A 16,888-nucleotide genomic window follows, 5' to 3' on the forward strand; every position below is an offset into this window, starting at 1 on the left:
AGGATGGGGCCTGAAGTCTAGGGGAAGGCTGTTGCATTAAATTGCCCTCTTAAGTTCCAGCTGTGGAATGTCGGTAGGTGGGGAAAGGCAGGAGGCTCTCAGAGTTTGCAGCAAAACATTCTCCACTGTGTATAGTGTATCTGATTGATTCTTGTCACTCGTCTTTGAATAATTTCATAGTAAATAAGTTCTCTTTGTCTCTAGCTGGTGGGATGCTGGTGGGTATGGGCTAGTCAGCGTTGGATGAGAGCTACAGATTAGCAATAGCAGTAGGGAAGTTAGTGATTTTTTTTCACTGAGCAGATTCTGCTCGGGGGGTATTTCTGTCATTGTCTGATGTGGGACCCCGGCACATCCGCTGTGGACGCTGCTTGAGAGACTAAACCAGGCTCCCCCCGAGCCACGTTTACAGAGTCACTTCCCCGACTGTATCCTCCGCGCTTGCCGCCCATTGTGCGGTATCCCCTCAGGGCCGCCCTGAGCTTGTGCCCTCTCACAGTCTCTTGTCCTTCCCGCCCCAGGTACTGAGCAGACCAAGCAGATCATCTTCGCTCCCAGCACCGAACCGGCTTTTGTCACCGTCCCTCAGAACAGCTTCGGGGAGCCCTTTGTGCTGAACCCCACTGTGTGGTCTCTGATCGTAGAGGCAGAGGGCATACTGCTGGTAAGGCCCTTCCCCTTCTCCCTCCTCCAAGGAAGACTGGCAGTTTCCCGAGGAACAGAGTCACACTCAACTTGTCCCCCTCCTTCTCCGCCCCCATTCCAGGACTATCTGGTTTTGCTCCCCAGTTCGTACTACGAAGCGCCCATCCTGCAGCTGAAGGTCACAGAGGCGTGTACCTATAGCCCAGCCCCTGAACAAGCCAGTCAGAAGTAAGGAACTCCCTTCCTCTCTTTGTGATCTGTGTTATTTGGGGTCTGCCGAGCCCTCTTAACCCTCTGGTACTAATGAACCCGTAGACTGCCCCCTTCTGTGCAGGGCTGCATTCCCATTCAGTCAGCAGCTGCTCTCTGTGGGGGAGGCACCAGGGATCTCCCTTCACTAGGGGAGCCTGGGCAAACGGGGGTGGGCGCAGGCTCTGGGAAGAAGTCAGCCACAGCAGCTAACTACCCCGGGACCCTTGTGGTGCCTCTCGCCTGCCATTCAGGCCAATGCAGGAGTGTTGTGTTCACAAGAGTCTGCAGGGCTCGGGGGTGAGGGTGGCTGGGTGGGGAGAGGTTTTGATTGTGGCAATGGAACATAACGAACAGGAGCAGCTAAAGTTTGAGGCTGAATGGCTTCCTCTACCTACTGGCAGGGCCCCACCCAATCTCCCTGGGGACACAATAGGATTTTGGAGCCGGTGTTGCACTGGCGGGAGGGATGCCTAGGTCATTGGATTGCTCAAAGGGTTAGTACTGGGGGCGCTGCCCCGTTCCCCTCTAGCCTTGGTCGATAGCCCGGGAACGTTGTTAGCAATAAGCAGCGTTTGCTGCCCAACATGAAATGAACTGCCAGCCTCTTCAAATCCTAATGGGCAGGTGCCCGTTTTTCATACACCACCGTCCCCCATGGCCCCTCTGCAGAGACTGCCAGCCAGGGCTGAAAGGGCTGTGGAGACTGATTTCCCGGTCTGCCCCTAGAAGTGGACCCTCCCAGAGAGATCTGAGGCACTTGTAACAGCACGGCATGCGAGCGGGGCGGCTGCCGTGGCCAGTGAAACACAAACCCTTGCTCCGTCCAAGGCCAGGGTGTTCTCGAGAGCAGCGGGGCCCTTGCTTTGCTCCCTGGGACCTGGACTCAACGCTCACAACGGAACTTCACAAATTCTTTCCTAACGCTTCTAGCTGCCTCTTGTACAAGTACCTGTCTGTGGACAGCTTCCCCTCTGCGGCTGGAGGAGACATGGTGTGCCGGCTGGACAACAGCTTACCCAGGCCCTGTCCCACTGTGCGCATCACCCCATCGCACCCACAGATGGCGGTGTGCAGCGGCGGTGACGTGAGTAGCTTGTTTATTTCACCCTTCAGCCCTGTGAGACCAAAGGTGCCGGCTGTCCCCTTGAGAGAGCTTGTACTTTAAATATCTTGGGACGGCTATTCCAGAAACTTGCCCACACGTCCTTCTATTCCTCCTGCAGCTCATTAAGCTGCTCGTGTGAGTGTGTGTTTAGGTGCTGCTCACCCATGTAGTCACCCCTGCAAACTCTGCCCTGGGCGTGTAAATGGGCTGGGGGGTGGAGTGTGTGCTCATTGTGCTGGGATTTTAAAACTTGGCCCACTGCCTTCTTAGCCTGTCCATACAGTAATATGTTGAAGCCTGTGCACCTAAGAATCTCACTGATGTAGCCCCCAGCGGGAAGATATGGTGTGGCTGGGGGGGGGTGGTATGCACCCACTGAGAGCTATCGCAATGCATCATTTTGGTCCCTGGAGTGTATTGGGTCAGGAAGAGGAAAGCTGGTACATAGCCCTGGTAAGCTGTGTGTGTAGTAGAGGGAGGTGAGATGCAGTGTATCTCTGTCATATTTTCATTTCCCACCCAGGTGGAGGTCCAGCTGCAGCTTGCTGTCCCCCAGCCTGGGAGATACGTGCTGCTGGTGGAGTATGCCAACAAGGATGCTGTGCAGAGGGCCAGCGTAGCGATGAGCTCCCTGCAGTTAGCCACCCAGCAGGGGTCACTCACCTTCCACACATGTGACTACAGGTACAAAGCCAGATCTGAACAAGAGGCTGAGTGAAGGGGCAGCTGTAGTGAATACGGTAACGTCCCTCTCCTGCATTGCACAGTGAGGGGACAAGCTTCTCTGTTCAGTTGCTTCCTACTTTGTTGCACTAATAGAACGTTCAGCCTTGTGCCTCAGAATGAGAATATTGTATCTGGGCACATATGTTAGTGCAGTACCCACCGTGGGATCTTGGTAACAGCTTGAATCTCGCAACGCCCCATCACCCAAGGGTAGGCACATGGTCACTCCCATTTGATAGTGGGAAAAGTGGGACACAGGCAGCCCAGACCTTCAGAACCCCTTTTCTGCGTGCTTACTGCAGCTAGGGCCGATGCACTTGCAAATTTGATGCTTGCTTATCTCACATGCATTCCCAGTTCTGAAAATCTGGGCCTAAGTGACTTGACGGAATCCCAGCAAGAGAGAGCGGCTGGAAATAGAAGACGAATCCTGTACTTGAGTCGCCTGCTCCAAGCACTAGACAATATTTATGTAATCCACAGACTGAGTGCCTTGTCTGGGAGCTGCTCTCATGTTTGACTTCAAACTGTGACCTTAGCAGTAGGAAACAAAGGCTTGGGATATCCTTAGGAAATGCGCTCTTGTGACTACCCCAAGCGGGCATTCAAAGACTTACCTCAGCTCTATGTAAATAACTTCAAGAATGTATATCTGGCAAGACAAGAAATGAATTATGGCTCTGCCCAGGGCCATCCTTGAGTTCTGTTTTTGTCTTGCAGTTTCCTTTGCCGTGGGACTGTCTTAGATTCACAGAATCGCTTGGCAGCTTTTGAACTTACCACAGAGGGAACCGTTCGGTTCACTGCAGATCAAGCCCACTTCTTCCTGGTAAGACCTCACTACAAAGGACAGCTGTGTGGCTTCCCTCAGCTCCAGGTGGTGTGGAAGGAGGAGGCCTAGAACCAGTAGATTCAGGACTTAACCTGGAGAATAGGGTGATGTTCCTATGTTAGATCAGTCACGGTGTGTAACTCTGTCTATAACATGAGTGAGGCTGCGAGTCTGTCATGGAGGTCACAGAAGTAACGGATTCCGTGATTTTCCAGGACCTCCGTGACTTCTGCAGCCTGCTGGCGCTCCTGCCCCAAGGCCGCTGGAGCAGCTGAGGTGGCTCCGGGGCCAGCCCCCACAGCAATAGTGGCGGTGTGTCTCCTTCCCACCCCCACACCCCCTCCCCCCCACAGAGAGCAGTGGTGGTCCCGGTGTCTCCACCCAGCAACAGTGGAGGCCCCGAGCACCAGCAGGTGCCCTGGAGCGCTCACACACACACCCCCCCGAACACCCAAGATGTAGTCAGGGGTATATAGTACAATTCATGGACAGGTCACCAGGCCATGAATTTTTGTTTGTTGCTCATGTGTCCGTGACTTTTACTAAAAATACCCATGACTAAATCTTAGCCTTAATCATGAGCAATCCGATATGGTTGGCTGCCAGCTGGGAGAAGAGGTGACAGGTCAACGATGTGGTGAAAAATGTATCATAGGCATTTGGGACTGAAGGAGCGAGGGCGAAAGAGTTCTCTTGCGGAACTCTCTTATGGGGTCTTTCAGTATGGTAGTATGTCTCCTCCATTCTGTCTCATCAGAGCCTGTAGGCTCACTTTGCAGAGCATAGAGGAATTCAATGTAGATGTTAGGTCCTAAGTGACCCTAAGGGATTGTCTACACAGTTAGTGAGTGCACAGCAAGCTGGAGTGTAAACCTCCAGGGTACTAGCTTGCCGTGCACTAACTGGCTGTGTGGACCCTCCTGCCGCTCACTGAAAGTTCTCTGTGTGCTTTGACAGCAATAGGTCAAAGTGCACTGCAGAATTTGTAATGCACAGCGGCAGGGTCCACACGCAACTTAGTGCATGGCTGGCTAGTGCGCTGTGGAGTCACGCTGGCTTGCTGCACACTAAGGCTCTATATGGACAACCCTGAGACCCGTTTTCAGAAGAGATATAAGCACTTGAGTCCCATTGATGTTCAGTAACAGTCCCATTTTCAAAAGAGGAGCCTAAGTGTCATTGCAAGTCAGTAGGACTCAGTGCCTTCTGAAAATGGGACTTAGTCACTTAGGAGCTAAAAGTCTACACTGAATTCCCCTATACTCTGCAAAGTGGGCCAACATGCTCTGATGACATACCATGGAAGGGGACATACTGCCAAAGTCACTTCTGAAAATGGGATGTAAGCTCTGAATCACTGGTTCTCAACCAGGGGTACACGAACCCGTGGGGGTTCGCAGAGGCCTTCCAGTGGGTACATCAGCTCATCTAGATATTTGCCTAGTTTTACAACAGGCTACATAAAAAGCACTAGCGAAGTCAGTACAAACTAAAATTTCATACAGGCAATGACTTGTCTATACTGCTCTATATACTATACGCTGAAATGTAAGTACAATATTTACATTCCAATCGATTTATTTTATAATATGGTAAAATTGAGAAAGTCAGCCATTTTTCTGTAATAGTGCACTGTGACACTTCTGTATTTTTATGTCTGGTTTTGTAAGCAAGTAGTTTTTAAATGAGGTGAAACTTGGGGGGTACGCAAAAAAATCAGACTCCTGAAAGGGGTACAGTAGTCTGGAAAGGTTGAGAGCCACTGCTCTAAATCACTTTGAGGCATATACAAATCTTGCCTTAGAGCAGAGGTGGGCAAACTATGGGCCACATCCGGCTCGCGGGACTGTCCTGCCCGGCCCCTGAGCTCCTGGCCCGGGAGGCTCGCCCCTGGCCCCTCCCCCGCTGTCCTCCCTCCCCCATAGCGTTGCCACCACGTGAGCAGCAGGGCTGCAAGCTCCTGCCGCACTGAGCAGCATGGTAAGGGCCGGCGGTGGGAGGGTTGGGTAGGAGGTCCCGGCGGGCAGTCAGGGGACAGGGAGCAGTTGGATGGGGCGGAGGTTCTGGGGCGGTCAGGGAACAGGAGGGGTTGGATATGGGGTGGGAGTCCTGGGGGGGCCTGTTGAGGGGGGGGGGTCCTGGGAGGGAGTGGTCAGGGGACAAGGAGCAGGGGGGTTGGATGGGTCAGGGGTTCTGAGGGGGGCAGTCAGGGGGCAGGAAGTGGGAGGGGATGGATGGGGACGGGGACCAGGCTGTTTGGGGAGGCACAGCCTTTCCTACCTAGCCCTCCATACAGTTTCACACCCCAATGTGACCCTCGGGCCAAAAAGTTTACCCACCCCTGCCTTAGAGCAATTGAATTCAGACATATTTGGCTTCTGCCCTCCACCAAATACAGGGCCCTACAGCACTGGTCTGCAGCTACAATAAAGTGTCTGTGAGGGGGTCTTTAGAGTATTCAGCCTGATCTTTAGGGATCGGGGGTGAGGGTAAAGGAGCAAATCTAGGCTTCAAGTAGCAGAAGGTTTCATTTTACCACTCGTCTCTTTCCTTCCTGGTGCTGTAGTATAAAGTGTACCTGATACCTTATGGACAATTCACCGTGGAATATGTTGAGCCAAAGGTTCACTGCATCAGCCTCCATGGAACCTTCTCACCCTCCAGGTAACGGAGTGCATGATTTCTCTAAGCACTTTACCTACAAGAGTGAATATTATCCCCATTTTAAAGATGGAGGCACAGAGAGGTGAAGTGACCTGCCCACTTGAGCCAGTAGCAGAGTTGGGATTAGAACCCAGCTCTCCAGCCCTGTGTTCTCACAACTAGACTAGATGGTCTCCCTTATGGGATATACTCCGTGCATCACTCCAGTGAAATAGCCTTCCTGAGACTTGCTCACATGCAGTAACAGCAATTCAGTGTGTCCGAATTCCTACTCTTGTTCATCACTTACCACTAAGTTAGCCATACAGGATTCCTCTCCCTCCCTCAGTGCTACATATGGTAAAGGCCCCAAGGAATCCTTGTAAAGGCTCCTTCCTCGCCATGGGGTGCTCTGGATTGATATTATAGGCAAGTCTCTCTCATGCCAGAGCTTATCGTTCTCTTTCCACTGCCAGTGATCCCATGTGTTGTGTTTTCTCCCTCTGGTGCAGTAGTTCCTGCATCCCATCAAGGTTTCTGAAGCTCTCTCAGTCCATTGTCCTGGAAGCAGGCCAGGCTCTGTCAATCCCTCCAGACTTTCCCCTGACTCACATCTTCACAGTTGCTCCAACTGGCACTCCCACTGAGCCATCACCTCGGCCTCCGACTGCAGTGGACTCCTCAGCAGAGCTCATTCTCCTGCAGCCTTCCCAGGTAATGAGGACAGACTGCAGCTGGGCTGGGCTTTTCCTCTCAGTGGCAATGGGATTGTTGTGTCAGATGGCTGCACCGTAGGCATGCACTTGCTCTGTGCAAGTCTCGGCGAAGTAGCAGAACGACTCATACGTGCACCTGTGGCTTTCCCTTCCATCTTCATTAACCACGACACAGTTGTGCTTTCATCTGGGCTTCTCCAGTATTTTATTCTGTGGATTGCTTCATAATCCACATGGACCCTCCTCACCGCCCAATCCCGCTCTGCTTGGTTCTCAAAGTCCCCTTCTGCAGGCTCCCACCAAGGGCTCTGCAGGCTGGGCCCCATGGACTACAGCCTGAGAGCTGCTGCCTTAGAGTAACTGAGCTTGGTGGTTCTGGGAAGATGGAGGGGCTAACTGTGAATGTCACATACACAAGGGAGACGGTGTCCCCAGTGGTGCAAAGCAGAGAAACCACTCTCCTGCTGGCGTGTTGAAAGGGATGTGATACTGGTGCATTGGAGAGGGTTGGGGATTGCACTGGAAGAGGAAAGTGTATGTCAGCCCTAATTTCTTTACTCTTTGCTCCTGCCAGGCTGCTGCTGTGTTTAACAGCCGGATCCAGACGCTGGGTCGCTATGCTTTCGTTGTGCACTATTACCAGCCCAACCACCCCACGTTCCCTGTGGAAGTGTTAATCAATGGTGGGCGGATTTGGCAAGGTGAGCAGAGCTGGGAGTTAGGGAGAGGCTCCTGGTACTGAGGGGCATGGGGAAAGTGATCTGTAAACTCCTTTTGATCCCAGATCACTCGTAGGAGGTTCCTGGAGGAAGGCAGAGAGTCAAGGGCACGCAAGCTGCCTCTTCCTCCTACCCAGGACCCTGGCAGCAGCTGTGTGAGAAATGTCCCAAAGGGGATAGAGATCTGATCTGGGTACTAAAGGGCTCTTTAATCTGGTGGAAAGAGGCAGAATAAGAACCAGTGTCTGGAAGTTAAAGCCAGATACATTCAAATTAGAAGTGAGGCACAAACTTTTTAACAGTGAGGGTGATTAACCATTAAAACTACCCAGGGGAGTGGTGGATTCTCCATCTCTTGAAGCCTTCAGATCCACCCTGGATGCCTTTCTGGAAAGTATGCTTTGGCCAAACTCAGGTTATTGGGCTCAGTACAGGAGTAACTGGGTGAAATTCTGTGATGGCCTGTGATACACAGGTCAGATTAGATAATCTAATGGTCCCTTTTGTCCTGAAAATCTGTAACTCTATGAATCTAGCTCTTCCATTGGACCACCTGTAGAATTTATCTGTTTTCCCGGATACGAGCAGGCTGCAGCAAAGGTAGAACCAATGGGCACTGGTGCTTTCGGTTACTGCAGCAGACTCTAGGAAGGTGAAACGAAGGCCCAGCTGTTGAAACTTGGGTGTATAAAGTGAGGCACCTAAATCCACAGTTAGACACATCATTAAAGTGGCCTGCCTTTCAGAGGTGCCGAGCTCCTGAAGGTCCCATTCACTTCAGTGGGAGCCATATGGGCTCAGCTATTTTGGGACCTAACTGTGAATTGACCTTGACCTTACACAGTGGGCCCCTGGGGAAGGAGATGGCTTCCAGCTGCGCACTGTTTCCATTTCCACCACCGAAAAGGATCGATTTCACAAAATCCAGTGCAGAGGGGAAGATTTGCACTAGGTTTTGCACGATGCTTTACCTAGCAATAGAATGGCAAGCGAATGGCGCTCACACCAACACACACATCACACACTGGGCAGGCTCTTATGAAACTCAACCCCTTCCCTGCTGGCTGCCTTTATTCATCTTCCTCAGGGTCTTCACTCAGACCACAAAGCCCTGAAGCTGGACCCTGGAAGCTTTGACTTGGCCTGGGTTGCCTCCCAAGCTGTCCGAGTCAATGTCTGAGACATGAGCACCACGAAATGGGCCATTCGGGGGAGAGTTGGTGTGTGCCGCAGCTCACAGCTGGCTGCCTTGGCTTTGCTTTGGATGAACTCGAGTGGAGCAGGCTGGGGATGGGATAGAGGCGGCTGAGGGGCTGACGTCTCTTTTGGCCTTTCAGGCCAGGCCAAGGCTGCGTTCTGCCCACATGGATACGGTTGTCGGAGTGTGGTGGTTGCCGAGAACCAGATCATCCTGGACCTTACGGATAACGAGCTGACGGTGATTGTTCGTGTGCCAGCAGGCCGGCAGCTGTGGCTGGTAAGTGTATAGCTGAAAGGCTCCCTCACCCGCAAGACCTGGTTCCATCCCTGTGACAGCAATAGGAGCAGGGTTGTAACTGGATTTCTAGGGCATTTTCAGTAGGGTAGTGGCAGGGAATGTTTCACACCATTTCCCCCTTTCTGAGCCATCCTGCTAAGTTGCATCCACTGTCGGGAAATGTGGCATTGTAGCTTAGAGGGCAGGCTCGCTGGAACCCACCACTAATGGGCAACAGCCACCAGGAACTATGTTATGACATTACCCCGCTTAACGGGTACCCTTCCTAGTAAAGAGGGGAGGAGACTGAGCTTAGTCAAGCTGCTTCAGACAGTCCGATGACAGCCTGTGAAGGCCAGGAAGAAATTCCCTTCCTACCATGGATGCACATGCGCTGTCATGATCATATTTTGCACTTTTGCACAATCGGTTTCATGCACTATTGTGAAAATACTTTGCACTTGCACTGCCTCTTTCATCCAAGGATCTCTAGAGACAGAGGCAGGTAAGCATTATTATCCCAATCGTCCAGATTGGGAAACTAAGGCCCAGGGCTCTTAAAGGATTCACCAGAGGCCACAATGCCAGTCAGCAGCTGAGCTGGAAACAGAAATCCGGAGTCCTGACTCCCAGTCCTATAGGCTTACTGCCCTTGGTGGGTCTTTTGCTAGCCTCAGTCACATCAGGTATTGGCTGTTGCCTGTGGCAGCATACTGGGCCACATGGACCAATTGTCTTTTCAAAAGACAAGCACTTGGAAGTGTTGCACCATATCCCAGTTGGTGAGACATCAATCGTTTGTAAATACATGTTCAGGCAGCTGAGTGAGCTGACCGGCTGCTTGTGCTTCTTGGGGTTCTCTTTGGTTTACCTAAGCCATTGCAGGGAGGAAGCACTGAACGCCAGGCTGTGGCTGGTTGCTTTGTGTCTTGCTGCAGGATTACATCCTGGTGGTGCCTGAAGACAGCTACAGCTCCCATTATCTGCTGGAGGAACCCCTGGACAAATCCTACGAGTTTATCAGCAGCTGTGGGGTCAATAGTTTCTACATCAAGTGAGAGCCTTGGTTTTAAAGTGACCCTGTTCTGCTGCCCAATGGCTTTGCAGTCTCTATGGAACAGAAATAGTAGAGTATAGGCCATTGCTGGGGAAACGCATCCACCTAGGATGCTGGAATTGTTTGCTTTAATTGCTTCCCTTCTCTTGGCCGTGCCCAGTTTAATTAATAAATTAATAAATCTGCTGGATTTTTCAGTAGCTGGGTTTTGTTTTGCTCTGATTCACGCTGATTTAGGGTGGTTTGACTCCAGGGACCCTGGGGGACTTAAATGACACAACACCCAAGTTAATATTGGTTAAAATCTTGGTTTTAGCTTAAGCAGATGAGTCTCCTTGGCTGGTATCTAAAGGAGCATTCAGAGGTCCTTAATGTCCTAATATTGAACCTGAACCTGCACAGTATTGAGTGTCCTTGACTCCCACTGACTTCAGTAGTGGTTGAGGGTGCCCGGCACCTCTTGTGAGCAGCCTGTAGACCATCTGGGAAGGTAGTGGTGAGGTTGGGAGTGCCCTGGTGTTGAGGCATCTCATTTAAAGCAAGTCTGTCTTATGGAGATTTGTCATCACTTGGGAACCTAACCTTGCCTTGGAGAAAGTACCTGCAGGGGAAATCAGCCCTGAGGATGCTCTGAGGGGAGCGTGGTCTAAGAAAGCCCAGCCCAGGAATCTCTTCCCCCTTTCTTTGCAGTCCCACCACAGCATCCAAGTTCTGCAGGGACTCTGCCATCTCGCTCTCTCTGTTCTACAACAATGGAGCCCAGCCCTGCCGTTGCCACGAGGCAGGGGCCATCAGGGGCCAGTGTGAGCTCTTCGGTGGGCAGTGTGCTTGCAAATCCAACGTCATCGGCCGAGAGTGTTCCCGGTGTGCCACCGGTTACTGGGGCTTCCCCAACTGCAGGCGTGAGTTACCTGTTCATTGTTTTGGGAGGAAAGCTCTGCTCCTCTCAGCTCTGAGGGGTTTGATGGCTGCTGGGGGCCAGATGTCTGTTTTGTAGGCCTTAAAAATGGCCAACAAGGATAACCCTGTTTTCTGCCTCCTTATGGGAGATGAAGGTTCCAGGAGATTTTCCCTATGAAGTTTGTACTGTTGTGGGGGGGAGGGAGTTAAAGCATTATGTACATGCTCTGGAAGTGTGTGTGCTAAAGATCCTTTCCAGCAGGCACTTCCCCATCACCATTCCTCTCAAGTAACCCGAGGTTCCCAGTGTATTTGTGGTGTTTAAAGATTCACCTCATCCAGGACACCACTTCTTTGCTTGTCCCATGGGTTGTTAAGCTGGGTTTCACCGGGTTGTTCATGGACACTTTTACTGCCAGCCTCAAACCTGACTTAATGGTTTTCCATGCCCGCTTCTGCAGTTAGCAAATACAGATCAGCGTGCACATGCGAACTCCAAGTCTGGGGCTAAATGTGGTCCTAATTCTCTGCCCATCACTGGTGATTGTCAATATTTAGTTAAACAAAACAAAAGCAGACTCCCCTGTGTCTTCTAGCTTTGCATTTCAGTCAGTACCCTCCCAGTCCATTCTCTGGGCAACAACGGAACAAGCATCGCTGTCAATTTTGCCAAGTTCATTGGTGGGGCATATAATCCCCTGGTCAGGCACCCTGTGCAATGCAGACCAGTTGTCGTGAGATGGAAGAGCCACCTGCTCTGCCACGCTGTCCCTCATGTGCAGGGCTCCTCTTAGACTCCAGAGCAGAAGAATCCGACTCCTCTCTGCACGCTGCCTTCCTTCCCTTCAATAAATTTGTAGTTGGGAAATGCCCCCCACTGCCACCCTATAACAGGCCTGAATGGTTCACCTTGCAGATGTCTGTTCAGAACTGATGATCTTGGCTTTTGTTGGCCCAGTTAAATCCCTGTTCATAAGCTCTATGACAAACACAGAGAAGCCCTGGCGCCAGTCACTTGAGTGCCCTGGTGGATCCTACTGGGATTGGGCATTGGTGTCTGAACAGGCAATGCCAAGGTGGTGTTCTGAGGCTGGTTCCAATGCCAGCCTTTCAGACAGTCTGGCATGCAGATGGGCAGAGCACAAGCTCTTCCGCACCCGCTTTTGTCGATTTGCAACCTTGGTGTTGCTTGGGCTTTGTTTTATCCCAGGGTTCTTACTGCTTCCACAATGAACTCAGCTGCTTCCTTTCCCCTGCAGCTTGTGACTGTGGGACCCGCCTGTGCGATGAAGTGACGGGACAATGCATCTGCCCACCGCATACCATCAAGCCTGAGTGTGTTGTCTGTGAACCCCAGACCTTTGGCTGCCACGCCTTGATTGGCTGTGAGGACTGCAATTGTTCTCACACAGGAGTCCAAGAACTGGCAGAGCCAGGATGCGATGCAGACAGTGGACAGTGCAGGTGAGGAACAATGATGGGACCATGGTCACATAGAGGATATGTGCCAGCAGCAGCACTGGGATCATTAGCTTAGACATCTGGCTTTATGGAACGCCATGGAGTATGTGAGCAGGTTGGGAAGGGAGGGTAAATTAATAACCCACTGGTATCAATGTTGTATTCTTCGCATTGGAGCTCGTTAGGAATTAGAGATCAGCAGAAGGCCAAGTACCTTCATTCCATTGCTGCTGTGTCCCATGTAGGTGCAAACCCAATATAATAGGACGGCGGTGTGATGTCTGCTCCCCTGGCTACTACCATTACCCGCACTGCCGGAGGTGTGACTGTCATCAGGCAGGGACGGAAGTGAGCGTGTGTGATCCAGTCACTGGGCAATGTCACTGCAAGGTCAGTCTAATTACCACACTCCGGTGATGCTTGTCTGGCCAATTTAATTCCCCTGCTCCGACAACGTGACCTGGCTGGCCCATGGGAGAGAGGGCATGGAGAGATGGAGAACAGGTAGTGCCTAGCATGTGGCATCCTGTGTGCTCTGTAGGAAATGCCCCTCGGCTTCATGGCACACTGGGGTCATTTTCACCTTTGATTTCCAAGAGGCTCTGTCAACAAGCAGAAATTGGATTGAAAGTGTCAGTGACGAGAAGGCCTTTTGCTGCAGCACCACTGGAGAATAACTCAGCTCTTCAGTGGCCAGATGGCAACCCGCTCCTCTGGGTGGTGATCCCAGCCCCGGCTGGGCACAGGAAAGCTTTGGCAAGTGCGGGGGAGTTACATTTTGACAGTGAGCAGAGGTTAATGGCTGATGAGGGGTTTACCGAGCAAACCTGCTCATTAATTGAATAACGGCATCGTTTTACAGCCCCTCGGCAGAGTTTTGATAACTGTTGGCGCAGTCTGCCATCCTTTTCCATACTTCTATAGCAATTGTAGGGGAAACTCAGCACACCCCATGGTTCATTTTTCTTCTAGGAAAACGTGGAGGGCGTGAGGTGCGACCAGTGCCGCCTGGGGACCTTCTCTTTGGATGCAAACAACCCCAAGGGCTGCACCAAGTGTTTCTGCTTTGGAGCAACCGATCGCTGCCACAGTGCTGAGAAATACCGAGTGGAGGTGAATGGAGGGCTGGGGTTTGGGGACCTCGGTGGTCCTTTCCTCTCTGTTCAGTGGGATTCTGTTCCTCCCAGCCCCCAGGTGGTTTCTTTCTCCCGCTCTGTGCTATGTCTGTGGGATATCCCGGAGCGCTGGGGGGTGGGTTTAACCATTTTCATACTCGTACATTCAGCCTCCTCAGCTGAGCCCCAGGATCCTTCGCCTTTGGGAGGTCCTGATGCTTTACAGAAGGTTGGGAGTTCATGGGGGCAGTTCTGAGGTTGCAAATAGCTTGAGCAAATCCACTTCTCTAGAAGCGAAGGAACAGGATTGGAGCATGATTGGGATCCCACTGGCCTCTTCTCGGCACCCCGTTTTATAGAGCATGAGCCCTGTATTGAGACTCTGTGTCCTGGAGTAACAGTAACCGAAATTCCAAGGACCGTTCTGCAGCCCCCACCCTGTCCCACGTACCTGCAGGAGCACGAATGCAGAGACGTTCCCTGCGCCGCACGTGGGGTGCTCTCGGAAAACAGGCATACAGCTCTCTTTCGCTCTCTTCTAGTTCCTCAACATGAAGGGGTGGGTGTTACTGAGCGGAGACCGCCAAGAAGTGACCACCTCCCTGAGAGTAGAGGAGGAACTCATTCATGCTGACCTGAAGAACATTCCCGAGGCCTATCAGGAGCTCTACTGGCACGCACCCAGCTCTTACCTTGGAGACCGGGTAAGAGAGAACACAACTGGCCAAAGTCCCTGCATGCTCGTCCCTCACATTTGTTAAGGTGATGAAGCAAACACTTGTCACATGCAGCCCTGATCTTCACTGAGCCTCAGCCCAATGGCCTGCTTTGTGCCTTTGCTGGGCAGTTTGATTTAGTGGGGGTGTGTCTGATTATGCTCACCAGCCGTGAAGACCATAGTAGGTCACTTAGCTTAGTGGTGATAACAGCGTCTTCTGCCTGTGTTGTTTGGCTCTCCCCAGGTGTCCTCCTATGGTGGATACCTGAGGTATGAGCTTCGCTCAGACACCAGAAGGGGTGATGTGTTCATTCCCATGGATCCCCGCCCGGATGTCATCCTCAAGGTACAACCTCAGAAACCCCTTCTGATAGGGCATCAGGGATAAATGGTGCTTCCAGCCAGTGACTTACAGGACACCTTTGTACCTTCCCCAGGGAAACCAAATGAGCATCATGTTTCTGGAAGGCACTTACCCTTCCCCTGGAGAGGTACATGAAGGCCGGCTGCAGCTCGTGGAGGTGAGTTTGGACACACTGTGCGCATTCCCTGGAGTTTGAAGGAACAGACAGCGCTAGGCATAGAGCCTCGAGAACCGAATGTTGTTCCTCTGTACTGTGGCCTGCAGCCTTGGCAATTTTTTAACATGTCCTAGGAATTTGGTGCAGTCTGTGACTGCCTCAGAACCTGGAACACTTGTATGTCGCTAGGGTCATCCCAGAGAGAGCATCTCTGTGGAGATGTGTTGAAACATTAGGGTGTGTGCTCCGGGAAAGCAGGAAGAGTAGCAAGATGGTCTAGAGGATAGGGCATCAGCCTAGGACTTGAGACTGGGGTTCAATTCCTAGCTCAGCCGCAGACTCCTAATGTGACCTTGGGTGAGTCACTTACTGAACCCTGAGCCTTGGTTCCCAAGGGGGATAGTACTTCCTAGTGGTGTGGTGAGGACAAATCCACTTATCCTTGTTTGGTGCTCAGATGCTACAGTGGGTAGAGGCCATTCAGACAGAAGAAAGGGTTGCCCTGAGTGCAGATGCTACAGGGCTAGTAGCTTTAAATGTTGCCTATTGCTGGTAATTCTCACTCTTAACACTTTCATTTTGTTTGAATGCTCAGAAGTTTCTGTTATAAATTACATACAGTTCTGGGGCTTTCGTCTGAGACTTTAAGAGCCAGATCCTGTCTGCCTTGTGGGGACGTTAAAGGGTTAAATGTTCAGCCTGTCATCCGTGTTTGCAGGTGCATTTTTTTGTGCCGACATACTTACATCCATATCTTTGAGCAGGAGGTGAATCGCAGGAGTGCATATTGGCCCTTGGATGCCAAACTGGGAGCACGAGTGCAAACTGAGTTAACAGTAGGGAGGTGGATCTTGTGACAATTCAGGCCTGATGCTCCCACGGCAGCCTTTGTTACGCTAAGGATTTGCATTGACATCCTGGACCAAACATTCCCCTGAACAGATGCTGTTGTATTGTGCATCAAGTGGCTTCTGCCCTGCACCCAAGAGAAGCTGCATGTATGTGGCTTGTGAAGTTTGTGTGCATCTCTGGAGATGGAAGGCACTGTGTGAATGGGAGCTCTTCCTAATGGCGTGAAAGCATCACTCAGGCACATGGACAGATTTTTCCCTGTGCTTTTGGGAATGGGCCATGGGCAGAGAATTGGCTTTGAATTTTCAGACAAACTTCCAGCGGAGATGGAAGGAGGAGGTCTCATAGCTGCAGACAAGTGAAGAGTTTTTGGGATATTGTATGGATAAGCCCCCCCCAGGGATGAGAGGGTTCATTTAGCTGGATGATTGACGGAAATATCTCCAAAGGGGCAGAATCAGCAACCCAGGGCTTGCACTTACTGCATGGTAACACTAGAGTTTCTCTCTTCACCAGGGTAACTTCAGACACACTCAGACGCACAACCCAGTGTCCAGGGAAGAGTTGATGATGGTGCTGGCTAACCTAGAGCAGCTGCAGATCAGAGCGCTCTTCTCCCAGCTTGCCTCATCAGTATCTCTGCGTCGGGTGGTCCTAGAGACTCTGACGGAGACCAGCGTGGGCATCCGAGCCAGCAACGTCGAACTGTGCTTGTGTCCGGCAAATTACAGGGGAGATTCCTGCCAGGTAGGGGGAAGAGGTGAAGTGCTTTTGCCAGGCTCAAGGGAAATTGTAGGAGCTCTGCTCATATGATGCACGTGAGAGGCGAGCACTTCCCCTACGGCCGTTGCACTCAGCAGTTAGGTTGGATGTGCCTCATTGTATGTTAGAATGCAGGGAAGATTCTCGAGCGCAAGTTTCCTCAGCCAATCGCTGGCGTGCGGCTCTTTAATGACAACTTGACTTGCACCTGCTGGTTTTGTAATGACGTCCCAAAATCGCAGCAAACTATACAGTACATGTGCTCCATCTCCTGCTATTGCCCACGTGCTCTGCTTTGTTTGCTGTGAGATTTGCATGAGCTAGAATTTTGGATAGTGGTAGTGGACTACTGTGGGGCTTGCTCAGGGGTCCAATACCAGCATTAGG

At 51.6% G+C, this 16,888-nt stretch overlaps 1 protein-coding gene across 5 annotated transcripts in view; it reads left to right on the forward strand.

Annotated features, from left to right (window-relative positions):
* The window catches only part of LAMA5 (laminin subunit alpha 5), a 168,993-nt gene that overhangs the window by 111,388 nt on the left and 40,717 nt on the right, over positions 1-16,888 (forward strand). For 4 of the 5 annotated variants that reach the window (XM_037915641.2, XM_043527390.1, XM_037915640.2 and 1 more), the window contains exons 24-41: positions 522-664; positions 767-873; positions 1,828-1,981; positions 2,526-2,686; positions 3,449-3,557; positions 6,127-6,224; positions 6,716-6,917; positions 7,494-7,620; positions 8,976-9,115; positions 10,054-10,169; positions 10,863-11,074; positions 12,332-12,536; positions 12,779-12,923; positions 13,506-13,646; positions 14,191-14,352; positions 14,611-14,712; positions 14,804-14,887; positions 16,256-16,486. In XM_037915641.2, the coding sequence (XP_037771569.1) occupies positions 522-664; positions 767-873; positions 1,828-1,981; positions 2,526-2,686; positions 3,449-3,557; positions 6,127-6,224; positions 6,716-6,917; positions 7,494-7,620; positions 8,976-9,115; positions 10,054-10,169; positions 10,863-11,074; positions 12,332-12,536; positions 12,779-12,923; positions 13,506-13,646; positions 14,191-14,352; positions 14,611-14,712; positions 14,804-14,887; positions 16,256-16,486 (2,639 nt within the window). The remainder of the gene's footprint in view (positions 1-521; positions 665-766; positions 874-1,827; positions 1,982-2,525; positions 2,687-3,448; positions 3,558-6,126; positions 6,225-6,715; positions 6,918-7,493; positions 7,621-8,975; positions 9,116-10,053; positions 10,170-10,862; positions 11,075-12,331; positions 12,537-12,778; positions 12,924-13,505; positions 13,647-14,190; positions 14,353-14,610; positions 14,713-14,803; positions 14,888-16,255; positions 16,487-16,888) is intronic. The other variant, XM_043527389.1, reaches the window with a different exon arrangement.

This window comes from Chelonia mydas, chromosome 13, assembly GCF_015237465.2.
Source record: "Chelonia mydas isolate rCheMyd1 chromosome 13, rCheMyd1.pri.v2, whole genome shotgun sequence".
NCBI lineage: Eukaryota > Metazoa > Chordata > Testudines > Cheloniidae > Chelonia > Chelonia mydas.